General features: G+C 37.3%; 1 protein-coding gene across 1 annotated transcript; it reads left to right on the top strand.

Annotated features, from left to right (window-relative positions):
- The first annotated feature begins 1,783 nt into the window (after nucleotides 1-1,783).
- On the top strand, nucleotides 1,784-14,169 carry LOC113039459 (cyclin-T2-like). Its single transcript, XM_026197344.1, has 9 exons — nucleotides 1,784-1,945; nucleotides 2,576-2,657; nucleotides 2,856-2,984; nucleotides 8,542-8,602; nucleotides 8,694-8,756; nucleotides 9,128-9,173; nucleotides 11,283-11,446; nucleotides 11,696-11,766; nucleotides 11,902-14,169. Exons 1-9 carry the CDS (start codon nucleotides 1,788-1,790, stop codon nucleotides 12,817-12,819), a joined length of 1,692 nt encoding a protein of 563 aa, XP_026053129.1. The 5' UTR covers nucleotides 1,784-1,787; the 3' UTR covers nucleotides 12,820-14,169.
- The last annotated feature ends 220 nt before the right edge of the window (nucleotides 14,170-14,389 follow it).

Here is a 14,389-nt window from a genome sequence, read left to right on the forward strand (position 1 = left end):
TGGATGGACGGACGGACGGACAGACAGACAGACAGACAGATAGATAGATAGATAGATAGATATACAGATGGACGGACGGACAGACAAACAGATAGATACATAGATAGAGACACAGATAGATAGATAGATAGATAGATAGATAGACAGACAGACAGACAGACAGACAGACAGACAGACAGACAGACAGATAGATAGATAGACGGACAAACACATAGATAGATAGATTGATAGATGGATGGACGGATGGACAGATAGATTGATAGATGACAGACAGACAAACAGATAGACAGACAGATAGATAGACAGACAGACAGACAGACAGACAGACAGACAGACAGATAGATAGATAGATAGATAGATAGATAGATAGATAGATAGATAGATAGATAGATAGATAGATAGATAGATGGACGGACAAACACATAGATAGATAGATAGATAGATAGATAGATAGATAGATAGATAGATAGATAGATAGATAGATAGATAGATAGATAGATAGATAGATAGATAGATAGATAGATAGATAGATGGATGGACGGATGGACAGATAGATTGATAGATGACAGACAGACAAACAGATAGACAGACAGATAGATAGATAGTTAGATAGATAGATAGATAGATAGATAGATAGATAGATAGATAGATAGATAGATAGATAGACAGACAGACAGACAGACAGAGCGACAGATAGATAGATAGATAGATAGATAGATAGATAGATAGATAGATAGATAGATAGATGGACAAATAGATAGATAGATAGATAGATAGATAGATAGATAGATAGATAGATAGATAGATAGATAGATAGATAGATAGATAGATAGATAGATAGATATACGGACGGACAGATAGATTGATAGATGAAAGACAGACAAACAAATAGACGGACGGACGGACGGACAGACAAACAGACAGATAGATAAAGACACAGACCGATAGAGACACAGATAGATAGACAGACAGACGGATGGACAGACATAGATAGATAGATAGATAGATTTACTCTGATTTACTCTGAAAGGTTGTATGTGTGTTTTTATTTAATGAAATGTAATTCCAAATCAAAGTGGAGCTGAGATTAGCGACATCTTGTGGAAAACAGTCACTATTGCAGTTCATTGCCGAGGTTTGTGAAATTATAAATGTTGAAAAATTGAAATGGGAGAATAAAACTGCCATCATGGTATTATTAATAATATTAATCATTTATATTATATAACTGTATTATATTAAACATTATACACACACATATATGAAATAAAAGTTATAGGCTTTGTAAAAAATATATATTAAATAACTATAAATATAAATAAACTATACATGTTACTAATATACATATATAATTCAAATTGTTATCATATACAAATAAAATTTAATCGTCTAAATAAATAAGAGTACTATCACAAAACAGCACCACGTTTTAAATAAAACCCATAATAAATTACTTGAAAAGCTACAATAAAGATATTATAAACCACAACATGAAACATAAACACAATACATTCCCTTGCCTGCATTTACACCTCAAACGCAATTGATAGTGTAGTAAGCATAACAAAATGTAATTTTACGTGATTTCAAGATGAAAACATGAAAGTGTTTAGTATTTTATGTTTGATCCTCAACTATCTAAATCGTTGTAGACTCCCATCAATAGGCTCGCTATGTCACGTGTGTCTCTGCGCGCGCAGTGCCTCCTCCGTCCGCTTCGCGTCGCTGCCGCGCCCGGTGACGTCACGGTGATGTAGACCGCGGTGCGGGCGGAAGCTGGCGGGATCATGGCGGCGGTGCAGCGGGGCTCCAGCAAATGGCTCTTCACCCGAGAACAGCTCGAAAACACGCCGTCCCGCCGCTGCGGTGTCGAGCCCGACCGCGAGCTCTCGTACCGACAGCAAGCCGCCAACCTAGTCCAGGACATGGGCCAGAGATTAAACGTGTATCCTTCACAAAAACAGCGGCACTGTGAGGCGGTTAGCCGTTAGCTGTTAGCAGGTTAGCACGTTGCCGCTTTTGATCAAGCGAGAAATGTGGCGGATCAAATGCGATGTTTCAGTGTGTTGAAAATTCCCACCAACCGCACCAGTTTTCAATAAATGGCGCGTTAAAAGCGTTATAAAGTGTATCCTGGGGTATAAAGTGAGTAAATGTGTGAATACAGGCGTGTGGATGACAGGAGTTCGGTTTTTGGGCCTTAAATTAAATCAGGATTAAATCGATCCTATTAAGGTTTCTGCCTGATTTCATATGGTTTAAATGATAACAGTTGGGTTTTGTGTGCCTTTTAGGGGTTGAAGAGTAATTTAGAGGTGACTGGTGTAAGATAATAGCTAAACCCGATGTTGTGTTATTGTCTATAAATGTGTCCTTTTATGATTTTAGTCTTTTATTACAGTTTATTATTCAGTGCAGTACCTATATTAGTGTGATTTGGGACTATACGCTGTATTAATGTGATTTTGTGTTTAAATTTAGAAGATTATGATTTTTGAGTATTGTATTTGTGGATTATATTACACGTACAATAGCTTGTTTTGCAGTGTTTTTGTTCCTTGATGAAACTGTGCAGATCCCAGCTCACGATTAACACCGCAATCGTCTATATGCACCGGTTTTACATGCTTAATTCCTTTACCAAGTTCCATAGAAATGTGAGTATGCATTTTTTTTAATTAATTGGTTATGATTTGATCATGTATGTGTGTGTTGACCCACTAATAACGCTCAAGATCTTTAAGGATTTCACTCTTGTTTTAATTGGCAGAACTAGATCCATACGAAACCCTGTTGTTTATTGATTTTTTGTATTATCTTTAAAGGTATAATAATCATTTTCTGCCTTCAATCAGATAATTTCTCCCACCATACTCTTTCTGGCCGCGAAAGTGGAAGAACAACCAAGGAAACTTGAACACGTTATTAAAGTAGCACATGCTTGCCTGAACCCTCACGACCCGCCGCTGGACACCAAGAGCAATGTGAGTGTGGGGGCTTACATATGAAGGGATTTTTTTTGTTCTCTATTGTCTGTAGAGAATAGAACATGTGTACCAGTAAATTTGAAGTCACAGACAAAAGTTGCAAACTTGGAGATTTTTTTTTTTGTTTGTTCCTCTTCCACAAATACAACAGTTACACCTTCTCAAATCACAAATTAAGAAACTCGTGTGCTTGCCTGTTGTGCTACTACAAGCATTTCAATGCCCAGTTTTCCCCAGTGTTAACTATGCAAATGAAAAATAAATGCCTCTTGACTCTACTATTGCTGCAGTGAAAATTGTGCAAAACACATTTACACCTGCATAAAAAAATGTGAAGTCATGGATGAATTTTGTACATGAATCGCAATGCAGTATGTTTATTCTTGCAATGAGATTTGCACACTTTTAGAATGTTTTCTTACACACGTGTGTGTGTGCGTGCGTGTGTGTATATATGTGTATATATATATATATATATATATATATATATATACACTTTTTTTTTTCTTGGATGGTTTTGTAGCCCAAACACAAGTGCATAACGACAACAGCTTGGAATTTCTGCGATGAGTCTCAAACCTTTTTTTCGCTTGCAAAAGACAAATTTTGCTCTTCCTTTTGCACCATATCTGTGTGAAATATGGCGCAAAAGTGATTTGTGCATCTGTAGAGGCAGTGGCGGGTGCCTGTCAGCAGGGAGGAATAAAAACGAGCAGCATAAGCATCTTCTGGAGCTGACAGCGGCAACCAATAAAAGGACCGTTTATTTCTTTTTCTGACATCCCTCACCGCTATACTGTACATTTGTTTATAGTTTAAATATTTAAATGAGTTTAGCTCCAACCCTCATAAAACCTTCTAGTAATCCTCGGTTAACTAACTAGAGGTGTGTTTGATTAGGGCTAAAGCTGACCCTCCAGTACCGAGTTTGCCCATCCCTGCCTCACCTCACAAAGAGACTTTATAAAAGATTGACACGTTTATTAAATAGATTATTATGAGTGTGTCATATACAAGATAAAATATATTTAATACATTTAAATTATTAACAAATGTGCAGTGTTACAGTGAGTGATTTCAGGAAAAGAAAGAAAATGTACCTTTACTGGTATCGGGAATGTTATTATTTTTTTCTTCCTGCTTGTTCGGGTGCCAATTGATAAGCACCTTAATTAAACTGTAAAGAGATTGCTGTAAATTTTACAGTAGCTGGATGTATTATTCCTTTATTTTTATTTAAGGTATTCCTGTATTGTCAGTGTAAGTAGTGTTCAAATTATTTTTCGTTTTATATCTGTATAAAACAATCCAATTCTGGTACAACATTGTATATTATATTCCAACCCACAAAAATCGCAATCACTCATTAGCATTTGTCTTTTATAATATTAATTTTAACTGTCGAACATTTTCTTTTTCAAAGTACCGTATTTTCCGGACTTTAAGTTGCACTTTTTTTCATAGTTTAGCTGGTCCTGCGACTTATAGTCATGTGCGACTTATTTATCAAAATTAATATGAAATGAAGCCAGAGAAATGAACCAAGATAAATGAACCAATAGAGAACATTACCGTCTCCAGCCGCGAGAGGGCGCTCTATGCTGCTCAGTGCTCCTGTAGACTACACTGAGAACATAGAGTGCCCTCTCATGGCTGGAGATGGTAATGTTTTCTCTTGGTTCTAAATAAATGCGACTTATAGTCCAGTGCGACTTGTTTTTTTTTCCTCATGACGTATTTTTGGGACTGATGCGACTTATACTCAGGTGTGACTTATAGTCCGAAAAATATGGTAATGTACTATCTGGAAAAAAGAGCATAACCTCAGTCCCCTGGGGACTTTGTATATGAAGCATGGCAAAACAGGCTTTACAGAAATAAAATCCAGTAAAAAATAGTTTGGTGTTGTTCAATTTCAGTAATTTTGGCAAAGCTGACAAGCTCTCTGATGAGAAACCCCACGAGAGGATTCAGGCTGATGCTTTTTCCTTGCATCCTCTCTCATGAATTTCATCTGATCTGTGACTCTGAATGGCATTTGGTGCCACCAGGATTGAGTCTCGAAATGAACCTGCAAGCACTATATATGTATATATATATATATATATATATATATATATATATATATATATATATATATATATATATATATATATATATATATATATATATGAAGTAAGTGTTTACAGAATGTACCCCAACTGTCAGACTTTGTGCTGTATGTGTTGTGAGATAAAATAACACTATAATATGATCTGAATGCACCTTCAAGGATGTGCATAATCTGTGTTAGACAGATTATTCCAGAGTTTGGGAGCTAAATAGGAAAAGGATCTGCCTTTTCCTGCCTTGATTTTGTTATTCTAGGTATTATCAAATTGCCTCTTTTTTGAAAATGCAGCTGACTATAGTGGAGGAGACATTTTTTTTTTTTTTTTTGCAGTATATTGAATCATTTTCAATCAGATGGCCTGAACAAATTTGTATCCCCCCCCCACCCCCAGAGAAATCTGAGCATTTATAATGAATGTAAACAGGGTTCTTTTTAATTGTTGTATTTAAGAAATATACTTCTGAAATGTGTAAAACATGATTAAATGTAAAAAACATGATTTATTAAAAATGCAAAGCTAAAATATCTACGAAAAATTAAAAAACAATTTTAATTAAAAAAATGGTTGTATTAATACTTTTAGTACATTGACAGCTTAAGAAAATACTTTTATCCTCTTTTTAAAGAGTCATGCACAAAGAGGTTATAAGAGTTTATAATGAAAGTAAATAAAGACAATAAAAAAAATAAATAAAACTAAACTTCCCTCAATGTTTCAAGGGATAGTTCACCCAAAAATGAAAATTCTGTCATTAATTACTCACAATTGTGTCGTTCCAAACCAAGACCTTTGTCAATGTCAGTTTTATTTATATAGCACTATTAAACACAACCATTGGTTGACCAATGTTCTGAGCAACAACAATAAAAACATTTCAATAAGACAATACAAAATAATACAAAAAAACAGTATGGCAGAAAATTCTCAGTTACAAAATGGCAAATCAAAAAGGTACGTTTTCATCATAGATTTAGAAACCGATAGTGAAGGTGCAGATCTAATACAGAGGGGCAGGGCATTCCAGAATCTAGGGGGCAGCTACTGAGAATGCGGTCACCCTTGCATTTCAGCCTCGATTTAGGGATGCATAATATTCAAGTTTATTTGTATAGCGCTTTTTACAAAACAAATTTCATCTGCACAAACTACTAGCTACTACTAAATATTGTAGAAACATAATTTTCTGTAAAGTTGCTTTGCTTTGTAACGATAATATCTCTGGTTGGATGACTGGAGAGACAAGATGGGTCGATGTTCAGTCAATAAGTCAGAAAGATAAGGTAGGGGCCAGACCGTTTAATGATTTAAACACTAAAAGAAGAATTCTTAAATTAACTCGGTATCACACAGGTAGCCAATGTAGAGACCATTAAACCAGTGTAAAATGCTCCTGTTCCTCAGAGCACGTTAAAAGACTAGCAGCTATCTGCAAGCGAGACAGGTCTGATCGTCGAATCCCTACATACAACAAATTGCAGTAGTCCAATCTAGATGTTATAAAAGCATGAATTACTTTTTCAAAAGTTCTACTAGATAGCTTCGACTACTACCAAAAGTAAAACTCATTCTGAGAGAAACCGGATTTAACCACTGAATTTATCTGTCAAATTTTAGACCATCATCAAAGATAACACTCAGATTTTTTACCCTAGGCTTCACAGATGAGGTTATATTGCCTAGGCTACTTTAGGTGCACTAAGAGAATCCTATGGACCAAACAATATTATTTCAGTTTTACCCTCATTAAAATTTTAAGACAACGAGGCTTTCACATCAGACAGACAAGATATAAAGTGCTTCAAAACCATTTGAACTCTGTTTTAAGGGCAGACAGATTTTGAGTATCGTCTGCATAGCAATGAAATGACAGACCATGCGTCCTAAAAATAGAACCCAAAGGGTGCATATATAGTGAAAAATGAATAGGAGTTAGAATGGAGCCCTGGGGAACACCACACGACAAAGAAGCTACCTCGGAAGAGGGTTCACCAATGTTAACTCTGAAAGTTCGATTTGAAAGATAAGAGTTCAACTAGGGCTGCACGTTTTCAAGTTTTCATTAACGGTTAACCGAGGCCCTTAGCGGTTAATACTCGGTTAACCATAGTGTGCGCCAGGGTTTCCATTGTCCGGTAATGCCGGACATTGGCCGGAAAAAAATGAAATGTCCGACAAAATTAAATCTCTCCGGTCAAATTGTCCGATTAAAATTGCCTAATAATCCGCCCCGAACACAATCTTAATTTGAGAATAAAACATATAAACATATTTTCCAACACGCGCGTGTCGCATGAAAAATATGGGTCAGTTCTATTTCTAGCATGCACGCATTTGAGACGCGCGTCTCACACAGGCAGTCTGCAAGCTCTAACCTGTTAACATGGGAGCCGAATTAAAAACAGATACACCACGCATCCAGTGTGTCGCCGGCCTAATGATGCCCGGGTGTTGGCTGTTGAGATGGTACAACAACGAGGTTGTACTTGAAGTGTATCTAAGCACTGAATTGCAATACTTGCATTTTAAAGTGCTCCCATGCTGTACTTTTCTTTGCCCGCTTCATATTAGAAAACTGGTCATGACTTCTTCTTGTGGACATTACAAATGTCTGGGAGCGCTCTGGCGGTCTCTAGTGGTGCAAAAATGTATTACAACTAAATTCAATGCATGCCATTGACGCCACTTAACCGAGCAAAATGTTTCACTCGGTTAAGCAATTTTTAACGGTTAATCGGTTAACCATGGACACCCCTAAGTTAAACCATTCAAGAGCATTTCCTTTTATGCCTATATTGGGGTGGGCGATATGATCAAAATCTCTTACACAGAAACAAGAGACAGCACGCGCATATAGCTCTGTTGTTTGTTTTAATGGCCTAAAATCAGTTGTTTTAAACTGCAGTGCTTAAAAATGGATGCAAACATTACGTTTTCATGACCACGCGCAATGCAGCGTGACGTAACGTGTGCTTCCTGTAATTCACGCTTCTGTCTCTATCCCCGTGTAATGCATGTAAGACTGCCGTCATTCAAATAATGAAAAAGTATTGTCATAATGTATTTTGCAGCACCACGAAATAAACGATAGAGCATAATATGAAATGGTAGACTTTTAATTTCATCCATCTGATATATATTGCTCGGCCCTATGCCTATAGAGTGTTCCAAGCAAGCAAGCAGGATGGCATGGTCCAGTGTCAAAAGCAGCACTCAAGCCTAGGAGTACTAGCACAGCATGATCCTCGGTCACCAATTAATAAAATATCATTTAAAACCTTCAGAAGTGTGGTCTCCGTCAAGTGCCGTTCGACTGAGAACACCTTTATTGGGTGAACTATCTAATATACATTATAAACAAACAAATGAAACTGATTGGCTGTCATCACAAGCACTGGGACCAGACCCCTCTAGTGACCAGGTGTGATTGTGTCGATCCACAGGCGTACCTCCAGCAGGCTCAAGAGCTGGTGCTGTTGGAGACCATAGTGCTGCAGACGCTTGGTAAGTTACAGAATCTGCTAATAAATCTGTGCTTTATGAAAGCTGAAGTCCTGTGAAGATGAGTCCTGTCTAACCAGTGATTTTGTTTCAGGGTTTGAGATAACTATAGATCATCCACACACAGATGTGGTGAGATGTTCCCAGCTAGTGCGAGGTAGATGCTTTCAACTTTTGCTCTTAGTCTTTCTTCATCTTTCACTCTCTTTTTTTCTTTTTCTTGGCTCACAACTGCTTTCGACATGGATCAGAAATGTTTCTTAAGCAGCGATTCGGCATATTAGAATGATTTCTGAAGGATCACGTGACACTGGAGACTGGAGTAATGATGCTGAAAATTCAGCTTTGGACAAAATTACATTTTAAAATATTAGAGTAGGAATGTAATTTGTAATATTTCAAAATATTACTGTTTTTACTGTATTTTATAAAAGAAATGGATAACCTGATACCCTTTTAATGAAAAAATTTTTTTTTCAAATGAATTGCACTTTAATCCACCATTGTCTCTCTCCTTTCTCCCCTCAGCGAGCAAGGACTTGGCCCAGACCTCCTATTTCATGGCTACCAACAGGTTGTTACCCTGACCCCTATTTGTTGCACTGCCATGGCACCCTATGACTTCCTATTAGGCAGGGTTCTCCTTCCTGTGTCCAACGCCCTCTCGCGCCTGGGCAGGGTGTTATGCTCTCCGGCCCGGCGCAGTGCGGTGTAATGTACGGAGGGCTTGCTGTTGGCACAGAAGGTTGAATACACAGCCTGGAGTGTAGAGGTGCTAATAGTTATCTTGATTGAGAGTGCATAGGTCAATAACTCAATTGGTAGCCTGAATATCAGCTCAGAGTTCAAAGGTGTAAAGTTAGAGATTGTCACGGTAAGTACCAGAGATTGCTTTCTTTTTCATGTTTCTTTTTGGTCAATTTTTTAAAATCCAATTTATTTTATACATAATTGATATTTTGTTTTGTGGCTTGACAAGTATTTTGTTTGGTTGGTTTTTAAAGGAATAGCTCACAAAATGAAACTTTTCAGAAAATGTTCTCAGCCTCATGTCATCCAAGATATAGACAGGTTTTGTTTCTTCATTTGAACAGATTTGTAGAAATGTAGCATTACATCACTTGCTCACTAATGAATCCTCGGCAGTGAATGGGTGCCGTCAGAATGAGTCCAAATAGATGATAAAAATAGCTGTTGAAAGTGAAAAGCTGTGTGTTTAAAAGAAAGAAATCTATCATTAAGGTGTTTTAACCCTAAACTGTTGCTTCCAACTGTAATAATCCATAATATTGCTTTCTCCAGTGGAAAGAAAAATCAGTTTGCAAAAAGAAACTTAATTCTAATGCTCATTATATTAGGATTAACCATGCTTATGCAAACGATTAACTACTCTAATAATAGCATTCATTTAAATCTGACCTTCAAATTAAAATATTTAATAATATTCACAACTGAACAGACTCTTATTTGTGTCAGCATATATATGCAGATTCATTCTCTGACAACAGGAGGCGGGACAAAGAGAAGTTTCCCCGGTAACGGCTGTAAATAAATAAGCGCTGCACTCTCATATGCTGCTCAGGAATTACAGGCAAGATGAAATGAAAATGACATGCATAATTTTCTGAAGACAGTTGGATTCCTTCAGAAATAGTGATATAAAAACACCCCGGGTTTTGATAATGTGGCGGGTGCCACAAATAAATCAATGTATGGGAAACACATTGAAACTTACTTGCATGAACTCTTTCATTTGATCTGGGTGTCTCTCTGTTAAATGTTTTGTTAGTTTTGTGGATTACTTGTGGATTATTGTTTTTATCATCGATTTGGAATCTCATTCTGATGGCACCCATTTACTGCAGAGGATCCATTGGTGGGAAAGTGATGTAATGCTACATCTCTCCAAATTTGTTTTGATGAAGAAACAAACATCCACATCTTGGATGGCCTGAGAGGGGGTACATTTTCAGGAAATTTGAGTTTCTGCATGAGCTATTCCTTTAAGCGCCATTTAATATTTACTTCATTTTAAAACCATTTTCTCCAGTATTCTAATTACTTCCTTTGCTTACTTCCTCCGGCACACTATTATCACTTCAGCTTCCTTTATTGAAATCCGAACTGCGTCCTTTGTGTTAGCAACCTGAATTTTTAACCAATCAGGTGTAGTCTCATTAGCCAACCTAAAACAACTCGATTGATTGCATTGAAGTCTCATCTTCTGTTGTCACCGATTTAGTGACTAAAAGTTCATTTCAAGCCAGTAAGATGACTTTGAGCCGGTTTGGTCATTAACACAGCAGGAAGTTGAGTTGCTGTTAATGCCCACTTGCTGAGAGAGAGCAATTTCGAGAAATGAATAGGGATTCGGCATTGGTGTTGCTTACACTGATGCCACACTTTAAATGTTAATTGAGCTGACTTGTATTTTATTGATTGAATCTGTTTCATAAATTACATACAATTGTGTTTTCCAGCTGACCAGACAAAGAACGTTCTTGCAAACACACACCTGACTGGATGGTCAGCTTTGACATAATCATGATCATTCTGATGAACTTAGAAGAATGGAAATGAATTTAGGATTTTTAAGTTAGGATCTTAGGAAGCGTTTCTCATGTCTTCTGTTTTATAATGGACTGTTTTCTTTGTGTTTTCTGTGTTGTTGTCTCTCTTGCAGTCTGCACCTGACTACCTTCTGCCTGCAGCACAAACCCACAGTGGTGGCATGTGTCTGTATTCACCTGGCCTGCAAGTGGTCCAATTGGGAGATTCCTGTCTCTTCAGATGGGAAACATTGGTGGGAATATGTAGACCCAGCTGTGACTCTGCAGCTGCTTGATGGTTAGACTAACACAACCTTTTTACATTTTTTTTCTAATCCTATTATACTTACCTAAAAAAAATTACAAATTAAGATCAATTAAAAAATTGTGATTTTTAATTTATTTTGTTTGTTTTAATAATTTGCTAGGCAAATTTATCTTTCTCGAAATAATGCATTTTAAATTTACATTTTTGTCAAGTTATTGCTGCACCTTGATTTTTAAGTATTAATACTCTGTATATTTTGTTTGTTCTCTGTTTCTGTAGACCTGACTCACGAGTTTCTCCAGATCTTGGAAAAAACACCAAACAGATTAAAAAGAATCAGAAACTGGCGGGTATGTATAAATACTTTTGTATGCGAAAAAATTACACCAATTTAAATATCATTATAGATTTTTGTGATTAACATTTTAATAAGAAGCAGTCAAGTAGTGGAACAATTTTAATCTTTATTTCTGTTTTCATTTTAGGCCAGTCAAGCTGCCAAGAAACCAAAACTCGACAACCAATCTTTAGACGGTTCCTTCCAGTCAACTCTGAGCCAGGACGCTTCATTGATGGGGAGCATGTGTGACTTCAAAGTGGGCATGTATTCAGAACCATCCACCTCTTTCCCATTGGATGGTGCATCGCTGTCACTCAATGGCCTGTCGAACCTGCAGAGTTCTGCTTTCAGCTTTCCTGCACCAATTTCCCAGAGCGCAGATGCATTTCTCGCACTCCAGGGGGCACAGGCAAGCAAACATGGACACGCCACGGCAACTCTCGCCCCTCAGAAACTCACTCTAGAGAAATACCGTGAAAAACACTCGGCTGAATTAGAGCAAAGACGCAGACACGAAGAGGGGGAAAGTGACCAGCTTCGAAAACATGGACATTTATCGTCCGAACCGTCTACGTCAATCAGGGTGAAATATTCCCAACAGCAGGTACCGGAGCGATCATTAAAGAGTGGGTCACTAAAACGGCGCCACCCTTCCTCATTGGAAAACGGGTCTGCTAGTCAAGAAGAGCTGAAAATGAAGATCAAGGTTTCGTCTGAAAGTAGTAGTGGTAAGAGCCGTCACAGTCCTCGCTCAAGCCGCGAGAAACATCGCGAACATTCGTCGCACAAAATGGCGAGACACGAGTCGTCACACTCGCACGGTAGCCACCACCATCACCACCATTCATCCAAATCTCACCGATCTTCCAAGAGCCACTCCTCCTCTGCCTCAGTATCTGTCAATCAACCTATAGGCCACGCCCAGTTGACAAAGATTGACAGGAGGCCGGGGGAGGGGCAGAGTTCTGAGCCCAATGCTGCTTTAATAAATAACGGTCCACACATGGATTATGAAGACACTTTTAATATGCTTGATTCCCTTTTAAATGCACACAACTTCTAAACTAGCGGAAAAACGTAAAAACGTACGATTTTCGTTATGGAGCTAATTTTATGCAAGAATCACTCATCCGTTACATGTCATAGTCTTTGATTTAATCATGTTTTATCACTGAATCAAAAAAAAAAACTACAAAGTGAAGGTTGTAACAGCGTTTTAGTGTAAACGTGTAAACTACATGTGCAAATTTACGATTTTAAAACCTCAGAGTCGTAGAGCTTGCTATAGAGACTGCGAAATGCCTCTGGCAATTTTAACCAGTTTTAGTTGGAAATACGCAATGTGATAAAGTGAATATTTGTATGTTCTTAATGCTTGATTCACAGTTTTTTTTGTTTTTCGTTTATCAAAGGGATGAAAATAGAAATGTGTGACTGTTTACAAAAGGAAGGTGCAGATTATCTGTTCACTGTTATTTGTATCGATATATCTATATCTAATTATATTTCACGAATGCTCAGGTTTGGAGTTTCCTAAAGGCGAAAAATGTCAGCCAAACTTACGTAACTTCGCAAAATTATAGCTGAAATTTCGCATAAATGCCTGTACACAAAATCCATTATATCGCTTTCCATATATTGTAAATCGTACTGTAACGTTACCTGTTTTATGTTGTTACCCTCTGTTAGAAAGCTGAACCGATGACGACATCACGCCCAGGGTCCTTTGCGTAGTAACCGTTGTGTTTTAGGATTTTGAAGACCTTATGCTTGTACTTTAATTTTTTTTGAGACTTAACAATAGTGGAAAGCAAAATGGCTTTTCAGCAAGAAGAAAGTAGGTATTTCTTTCTGTTTAGTACGCAAAGCTTGAATGGTCAAGATCGCATCCCAGATTTCTCAGCTGATCTGTTCTGTTCACCGTGGTGTACGTCGAGCCTTAAAACTGTCCGATAGAGATTTTAGCAGGTTGTGTCTGTCTGTCCCATTTCCTATGATCTCAGTATTTAAGATTTAATTTCTGTTCCCGTCTTCTCCCCGCACTGGCTGCTGATTCTGACTGGTTAATACGTGGGCTGCCATTCAAACAAACCAGCAGTCAACTTCCTATTCTCTGTTCGGTGCTCTTAAAACTGCTTTAAGAGCATCTTGAAGGTTTTGGATGTGGATTACAAGGAGAAACTCACTCTAGATGTGGCCTAGACTCCTGTTGTGCTGTTGTAACCTCCTTTCACCAGATACCAAAGGTTTGTGCCTCAGTGTTTGCCCACCGTTGGAACTGTATGGAATTTTTAGGTTTCCGTCTTTATTTTATTTTATTTGGAATGCCACAGTTCTTTATTATAGAATTAGATCTGAGTCTGTATGGATGATGTTTTGGATTGTCTAATAAACATCCAAAAAAATTGCTTAACAAAATGCGTTGTCTTATTACTGTTTTAGTGGTTGTAAAGTTTCAATTAATACCTTTTTATTGTAAATTGATGTTCGTCTGTTAAGGCTCATTTTAAATTTTATAATTCTAACTAAATTGCTTATCAAAAATGTCTTTTTCTTAATATATTAAAATATGCATATTTATAACTATTTTGTTATGCATGCTTAGTCGATTAGTGATAGTCTGATTAGGCCAA

Source organism: Carassius auratus, chromosome 22 (assembly GCF_003368295.1).
Source record: "Carassius auratus strain Wakin chromosome 22, ASM336829v1, whole genome shotgun sequence".
Lineage (NCBI taxonomy): Eukaryota > Metazoa > Chordata > Actinopteri > Cypriniformes > Cyprinidae > Carassius > Carassius auratus.

What these genes read in the sequence shown, in the direction of transcription:
- LOC113039459 (XM_026197344.1), top strand. Translation starts at nt 1,788, where the DNA reads ATGGCGGCGGTGCAGCGGGGCTCCAGCAAATGGCTCTTCACCCGAGAA. An exon ending in ATGGGCCAGAGATTAAACGT is followed by an intron (nt 1,946 to 2,575) that starts GTATCCTTCACA and finishes GAAACTGTGCAG; the next exon opens with ATCCCAGCTCACGATTAACA. An exon ending in TATTTCATGGCTACCAACAG is followed by an intron (nt 9,174 to 11,282) that starts GTTGTTACCCTG and finishes TCTCTCTTGCAG; the next exon opens with TCTGCACCTGACTACCTTCT.